Raw genomic sequence first — 7911 nt, forward strand, 5'->3', positions numbered from 1 at the left:
GGGCCACCCACTGGCCCAGGTGTGGAGAGGGCTGCACAGAGGCTGCTGGCCATGCAGGCCCTTCTGGAGACAGGGGGCTGTTCCAGCCAGTAGGGGGCAGACAGGCTCAGTAGAGGGAGGGCAGGACTGGGGAGAAGGGGGGCAGCTGTGGAGGCAAGAGACCTTGAGTCTGGCTGAAACTGCAGACATGATAGGAAGAGAGGGGACAGCCAAAAAGAGGCCCATAGGGCCAGTGACCAGACTCCAAGCAGAGTAATAGGACCTGGGGATGTGCCCAGGTGAGGGGCAGGCGGTGTTCTCGAGCAGTGGAGGCCCTGATCCATAAAGGGCCAGAGAATGAAGAAGGCTAGAATTAGAGGCTGGGGGCAGGCGCAGGGCTCTAGGATCAGGGCTGGGTTAGGTTACTGCTGCCCAGGCTCAGGTTGGCCAATCCTGCAAGTAGGTCAGTCAGGCTGGGTGGAGCTACTGAGCCCGGTAGGCTGCAAAGTGTCCCAGCCTCCTATTCCTGTCTGATGACACCCAGCACCCCCTTCAGTTCCTCTCCTGACCCTTACCCCTTACCCACCACTACCACTGCTGCTCCCTGTCCACTCCCAGCCAGGGGAAGCAGGAAGGGCTCACTAAAGGGGGTGAGTACCAACTCTTCCTGAGAAAGGGGTCCCCTAAGTCAATCCTCAAACTATGACCCCTCAACCCTGCCTGGGACCCTAAAGATTGACAGGATGAAGGGGACAGAGTAGTGTGGACTTGGAGGGTTACTGCCCTGTCTCCTCCTTCTGACTCACTCACAGTTCCTGTCTCCTGAGCCCTAGATCTAGCTCTAGATCTTCTTCCATGTCTCTGTCTCTGGGTCTCCAAATAGGAGCCTCAGGTGCACCTCCAGGCCAAATGGCAGAGGAAGCAGAGTGAGCATGTAACCAGGGAATCCCCTCACATCCCTGACCTCTGACCCCCATGTGAAGCTACCAGCTCATTCTTCTTGCTTGGGAACCAACAGCAGAACCTCCAGTGACTGCCCACTGGGCCTCCAGGACCCAGGCAGTAGCTCACATTGCAACCTCATGAATAACTCAGCTCCTCCTGCTGCCTGCATCTCAGAGGAATGTGTGTCCACTGGACCAGCACCCTACCCCACCTCTCATTGCTTTAAACTTTAATAGGCCTAGGCTCAGTGGCAATTGAGCAGGCTCCAGAAAGCTAGGGCAGGATGTCCTGGGCAAGGCAGTTCCCAGTCCTGGAAAGAAAGGAGGATCCCATGGGGCAGGCTCAGCTCCCTAGAACTCTGGCAGCCAAAGTAGAAATCTGGCCAGGCAGAAGTCCCAAGAGTGGCCTCCAGCTCCAGTACTCTTTGGGGGACTAAGAGTGAGCTGGGATATCCAGGTCAAGGTGGAGCTGGGAACCCCTAGAAGAGCTGTAGGATAAGGTTGTGGATAAATCCAGAGGTTACCTACCTAGACTCTTAAAATCTTGCCCAGAAACTCCCACCCTGAGGGTGGAACTTCAACAAGGGGACAGAGACCTCCAGGACTGGGTAGAGGCAGTGCCCTGGGTAGGTCTGCATGGACATCCCCATCAACAGCAGAGACTTCCACTGTCTGCAGCTGGCCTGTGTGGCCCTCGGCCTGGTGGCCGGCAGCATCATCATCGGCGTTTCCGTGTCCAAGGCCGCAGCTGCTGTGGGCGGTATCTTCCTTGGTGCTGCCGGGCTGGGTGAGCAGGGCTAGGTTGGGGTAGGGAGGAGGAGATTCTGGTGGGGAATGGGGACCTGCTCAGGTGAGCAAGAAATGGTGGGGTGAGCTGGATCCACAGGAATTGGCTGGGGAGAATGGAAGCTAAAAGTGTGTGCAAGGTAGCCATCCAGGGTATGGAAGGAGAGAAGTGAGGTGGGACCCCCAGTTGAGGGGACTAGGGGTGAGGGCTTGTTGTCACACTCCTTTCTGGCTACCTATGTCGGGCTCCACAACCCCAAGCCCCAGGCTCTTGGGTTTGTCCTGATTAGAGGCAGGATTCATCCGCCTGTTTGCGGTGGGTTGGTGGGGATAAGCAAATCAGCACAGCTAAGATAAAGTGTTTCCTTTTCTTTGTCTCGGCAGTAGCACTGTCCATCTGTCTGTCTGAGCCAGGCCCACTGACATCCCCAGAGTGACACTGAATGTCATCTTTCACCCCACCCCATCACCCTGGGCCAAAAGCAGAACATGGAGCCCTAAGCTGGCGGCTCTAGGCATCTGTACCCAGAATTCTGGCACAAGTAGTTGGTCTCAGGAGGAGCAGGATTAGGCAGGGCAGAACCCACTCTGCCCCTCCAGGAGGGGATAGGGAGGAGCATGCAGAGGAGCCCCTGATTCCAGCCCTGGGTCCTAGGGGAGAAGGGAGATGTGGTGTTGGTATCAGCCAGGCCTGATTCCAGCCAGCTAAGAAGCAAGAAAGCCAACCTCCTCTTTACCTGGGCTGGGTGGACCCAAGAGCCTGTGCCCTTTACAGTCTGTAGCCCTTGCCCCAGATAAGCCTTGCCCCCCAACCCAGGCTTGGGTGTTGGGGAGCTGCCCCATGCATGCACTCACTGGCTCCCGTTTACACACCCACAGTTCCAATCCTGCACACTTGGGCTCTTCCCATGCACACCCAGATCACCCTCATAAATTACTTTCCAGACTCACAGCCCACCCACAGCCCCTGCACCTCACACTAACCAGGTCCTTTCCCCATCACAGAAGCCCTTTGTGTTTCTCTTCTCAGGTCTCCTCATCTTTGCCTACCCCTTCCTGAAGGCTCGGTTCAACCTGGACCACATTCTGCCTTCGATAGGTGAGTTCTCTCCCTGAACCCCAGCAGAACCCTCTGCCAAGGACTGTGCAAGACCCTTTGTGTATAAGTGTGACTGTGTGCTAAGTGAATCATGTGTGAGACTGCTCTTGACATGTGTGGCAGAGTTACTGTGCATGTGTACTGTGCAGGCGTCGCCATGACTACAGTGCAGCAGAATCCAGCCTGTTGCCTACAGCAAAGCTGTCGGAACGTAGGGAGCCCATCTTCCTTGAGAGCTATTCCATTCCTCCACAGCCTCCTTCATCTCCAGATGACCCCCTCTCAGACTTAAGACCCCATAAAGACCCTCTATCTCCCCTAGCACCCCAAGATGCCTGAATAGCTCCCACCTCATCTCAGCAACCCACATACAGCCTCCAAACTCCTTCAATCCTAAAGAGCTTTGCTTGTTCCTAGTGCTCCCCAGGACCCCAGCCTCCTTAAAATTTTGCCATTTCCTTCAAGAACTTGTTTCTTCTGGCCCTCCCCAAATCAGCCCAGATCATGTGGTAGACTTAAAGGAATGTGGTGGAAAAAGACAGCAGCAGGAAGGGAGATTCGACAGCAGGAAGGACTTTCTTTGCCAAGCTGGGCTTGATTTGGGAATGGCTCAGCAACCAGGGGTCTCATCCTGCAGGGGGCCTGAGAATCCACCCTAACCCAGGGCCAGACCATGGAGAGGGAAGATCCAACACCAATGGCAATAAAGAAGGTAAGTTGTAAGTTCCTGAAATTCTGGAGTCCATCTTTCATCTCTCTTCCTTGGTTGGGCAGCCTTGTGGGGCCCCACAAGGAGAACCTCTGGGGGCCATGCAGAGGGACCTCCCCAGCCAGAGAAGCCGCATCACTGGCTAGTTCTTCCCTATGTCCAGTCAAACCCTTCTTGTTCCAAGTTGAGCTGGCATCATCTTGTTTGTCCTTGGGGCTCCACACTGGGGCAAGGAGGCTCCTCACTGTCTCTTGCCCTCCCTCAGGTTGCATTGCCCTAGCTTATTTTCCCCACTCCCCTTTCCGTGGTGGAATCCAACCCTCAGAGCTGATACCTGAAACCAGGCATTTTCCTTCCCCTCCCATCCCATCCCCCACACACTGGAAAATCCCAGGGCAGGAGTGGCCCCAACCCTGCAGATTCTGCCACAGTATATACTCAGCAGAAGGTCCCATCCAGACACTTCCAGAGCACTTTACATACATTAACTTGTTTAATTCTCACAACCACCACGTGAGGGAGCTACTGTAATGAGCTTCAGTTTCTGTAAGGGGCAAGAGGCACAGGGAAATCAAGTGACAGGCCCAAGATCACAGCTAGGGAGTGTGGAACCCGCACTCAAGCTACCAGCAGCTCCAGCATCCTCCCTCTCCCACACTGTGCTTTGCTTTTCTTGATGGGCCATCTTGTCCTTGCTGAGCTGAAACTGCTCCCTGGGACTCACCTCTCCCCATCTATCCCAGCTCTGCCCTCAGGTCACTGGGCACTGATCCAGGGTCCTTCTGAGTTCCTCTGCCCCCAACTGCTCCGTGGGGCTCTGTCCCCAGGCAGCACGTGTCCTGCTCTCTCCCCCAGGAGCCCGCAGCAGCCTGTCCACTGTGAGCAGGACCTTGGAGAAGTTGAAGCCAGGAGCCCGGGGAACTGAGGAAAGCTAAGGGGCTGCGCCTGCCCTGTCCACCCTTCCTGCCTGCTACCCCTGTCTCAGAGCCCTCTTGGGTCCAAGCTGGAAGATCCAAGCCAGAGATGGAGACAGCAGACCTGCATTTGCCTCCAGCCAAGGCTCTTCAGAACAGATTCCACGGCCTTGCTACAGGTCCCATGGGGCTCCCTCATTTTTCTCTCATCACTTGGCTTTTCCTTCTGGACTTCAGCTCAGCTTTGCTCCCTTTTTGATCCCCTGATTGATTCCTCTGGAATTTGAGGCCCAGAACCCCATCCCCAGAGAGGTCCCAGTCCCTTGCGTCATTCTGGCCACCAAAGCTAACCACAGGCCCAGAGGAACCACACACTGGGCCCCCCGCTGAACCCTTTAGCCCCCACAGCCTGGCTCTGTGTTTTTGAAGCTAGATGGTAGGAATGAGACCAGATTCCTTTCAAAATGGCAAATCCTGGGCAATTCCTCAGGGATAGGCCTTGAGTGGTGAATCACAGGAGCTATGCTCATGCTTGGAAGAGAGGGACTCAAGGAGGGACAGACACAAGCAGAATGATCACCACTATGACAGGAATCAAGGTGAGCCACTGACCTAGCATGGGATCAGAGAAGGCAGGCGACACCCCAGCTGAGCCCTGTCCTGGGATTCTTGCTGTTTGACTCTACCACTCAGGGCTTTGCACGCTGAGGCTCCTCTCTCCCAGCCTCCCGCCACTCCTTCATAAGCTAAATACTTGCTGCTTTGGGGCCTTGGCTTTATCCTGCAGTGCTCCCTGTTCCCACTGCCTATCAGCCTCCCCCCCTACTCAAAGCCCCTAGCCACACCTACTCTTCATCCCTTCCACCAGCCTGTGTCGCCCTCTCTCTTGATACCTGCAGGTAGGCTCAAAGTCTTTTTCACAAAGCAATTATTATGTCTAAACATAATGATTGTCTACTGAATGTTGTCCCTTTTCCAGTCCTAGTACAGGACAGGACACACAGTGAGGGCTCAGGACACTTGGCGGGTGTCAACGCTTAAGTTCAGAGGGAAGGTAATCCCCTAGGCTTTTCTTGAAAGTCACACAGGGCACTATCACAGGGCTTGGAGCATAGAGGCCCAAGTGCTCCTTGCTCCTCTCCTGCACTTCTAGGTGTTGCTTGGCTTTCACAACACTGCTTGGGCCCTATAGAGACATCTGCTCCATGTGGCCTCTGTCATGGTTTGACAGAAGACAAGCTAGAATAGTCTCATTCTTCCAGGATCAATGAAGATGACTCTTCTTCTTGGAAGCATCCCCAGACTTCACTGAGCTCCCACAGCCCTTGAGCTTCCCTCTGAATGTCTCTGGTCTATTTACCACCCCACCCTGCCTTCAGAGTGGGAGCTGAGGGTTAGGCACACAGAAGGCACCTCGTGAATGTTGAAAAACCAAACCCAAGGGATGTAGCTCAGTGGTTCTGGTGCCTGCCTCCCAAGCGGAAGGACCCAAGTTCGATCCCTGGTACCAAAAAAAAAAAAAAAGCCCTCCAAAGCCTTTGTTCTAGAGAATGCTCCAAGTTCATTTCATTATCGCTGCCTGCTGAAAAACCAAACCAAAAGTGGCAGAGCACATCTCATTGTACAAATGGGAAAGCGGAGACCCCTCAGGAGTAAGCACTGGTCCTGTCCCCCAGGGCAAGTCATGAAGCCAGGCCTTGCATTCAGGTCTCCTCTCTCTCTCTCTGCACCCAAGGCTCTGTCCTCCACATAGGCCACAAGACTTAACTCCCTGACCACAGAGGGAGCCATTGAGAAGGGACTGAATTTCACAAGTGCTGGCCAGCATAGAGGATTGGTTCCTCTAGCCTAAGGGAGTCAGCATCCTCTCTCTCTTAACCCCCTCCTCTCCGCCTCCTTTGTGCCTGCTGTCTGTCGCTTCTCCTTTCCCTCCTCCTTTTCTTCAACAGTATATCATGAGCAAATAACTCAGGCTCCTCCTGATCAGTAAGGAAACCCTTCCTCCCATTCACCTTCAGTCCTTACCTCAGTACCCCAAAGAGACACTCAAGGGTGGAGGAGGTGGGAGTGGAGAATGTGAGCCTGAGCTGTGGGGAGGGTGGGTCCCCCGGGTGGGACCCCCCATCAGCCCCTCTCAGCCATGATCTCCCCAAGGCAGGACGATGGTATCCCCAATGGCTTGATGGGCCAGGTATACAGAGGTGCTGGGGATCAGGGTGAAATAAATTAAAGAATGAGCCCAGAATGGTGGTACACCTCTGAAATCCAGCACTCTGGGAAGCAGAAGCAGGAGGATCACAAGTTCAGGTCCAGCCTGGGCAACTTAGCAAGACCTTGTCTCAAAATTAAAACATAAAATAAGAAAAAAATAAATTAAGGAGTGATCATATAAGATAGCAAGAGCTTCATTCATTGAGGAAGAACTGGGTTAAAAGGACCCTTGAAGTGGAATTCTTGGGGGGTGGTCCTCTCTCTTCCCTGTTGTGGATTTCTGAAACACGCTTCCCCGCAGTGCCGGTGAATATCCAGACACACTCTCCCCAAGAGTATCTCCACCCTGAGACTGACCACCCCGCATCACAGAGTGGGCCATGTGAGAGCCCTGCCTTCTCTCCCCATCAGGTTTGGAGAAGAGGGGAGGTGGGGGCAACCTGGTGGGGCTGGTACAGTAGAGTGGCTGTAAAACCCTCCAATGTCCCAGCATGGACACGGTATATGGACAGGGACTTCCAGCAGTCTGTTCAGTAGAGGAGATCGGTTCTGTCCAGGAACCATGATCTGACACCTGGGTTGGGCTGCACCTACTGGGCCCTAGGCTGGGTGCTGGGAACACAACCGCAGACTCGATGTGGAGAGTGCTTGGTCCAGGCAGCCCCTTGGAGTCACATCTCTGCTGGACCAGACTGTAGGAGGACTGCTGTGGTTTAGATGGTGAATGTCCCACAAAGGCCTCATGTGCTCTCGGGCTGGGCTTTTGGAAGGCAACCTAGCTGATTTGCTGTTAGGAGTCAGGATCGATAGGAAGAAGCAGTCACTGGGGGTGTGACTGGGAAGGGTGCCTCTCCCTCCTGCGGAGCTCCTCCCTTCACTCTCTGCTTCCTGGTCTCCAGTCTCCGCCAGGCTTTCAGCCGCCCAGACCCTTCCATCTCGACGTTTCTGTATTTAATCCTTGAAACACAGATTGTAACTTCTGAACTCTGAGCCAAATAAAGCTCTCCTCCTTCAAATTGTAGGTGTCAGGTATTTCACCCAGCGATGAGAAGGTGACAAAGATAAAGGTTCCTCCAGCTGGGACAAGGGGCAAGAAATGGAGGGCCTTGATGTGCAGATGGAAGCTGCCTGCAGCACACCCTCAGGGCCACTCAGGAGGAAAGGCGCCTGTCAAAGGGACACCTAAATTGGGTCTATAAATCGATGCGTGGCTGAATGAGAGGAGGTGGGCTGAAAGACCGTCCCAGCCGAACTCCTCCGCCTGGAAGC

At 54.4% G+C, this 7911-nt stretch overlaps 1 protein-coding gene across 1 annotated transcript; it reads left to right on the forward strand.

Annotated features, from left to right (window-relative positions):
- Positions 1-418: 418 nt before the first annotated feature.
- Kncn (kinocilin) lies at positions 419-7627 on the forward strand. Its single transcript, XM_004872976.3, has 4 exons — positions 419-1710; positions 2740-2808; positions 3446-3520; positions 4373-7627. The coding sequence occupies exons 1-4, from the start codon at positions 1560-1562 to the stop codon at positions 4450-4452; spliced, it is 375 nt and encodes a 124-aa protein (XP_004873033.1). The 5' UTR covers positions 419-1559; the 3' UTR covers positions 4453-7627.
- The last annotated feature ends 284 nt before the right edge of the window (positions 7628-7911 follow it).

Source organism: Heterocephalus glaber, unplaced genomic scaffold (genome assembly GCF_053883595.1).
Source record: "Heterocephalus glaber isolate CG9 unplaced genomic scaffold, H.glaber_assembly_v1.0 deba00001451, whole genome shotgun sequence".
In the NCBI taxonomy this organism is placed as follows: domain Eukaryota; kingdom Metazoa; phylum Chordata; class Mammalia; order Rodentia; family Bathyergidae; genus Heterocephalus; species Heterocephalus glaber.

What these genes read in the sequence shown, in the direction of transcription:
- Kncn (XM_004872976.3), top strand. Translation starts at nt 1,560, where the DNA reads ATGGACATCCCCATCAACAGCAGAGACTTCCACTGTCTGCAGCTGGCC. An exon ending in CCTTGGTGCTGCCGGGCTGG is followed by an intron (nt 1,711 to 2,739) that starts GTGAGCAGGGCT and finishes TTCTCTTCTCAG; the next exon opens with GTCTCCTCATCTTTGCCTAC. An exon ending in CCACATTCTGCCTTCGATAG is followed by an intron (nt 2,809 to 3,445) that starts GTGAGTTCTCTC and finishes CTCATCCTGCAG; the next exon opens with GGGGCCTGAGAATCCACCCT.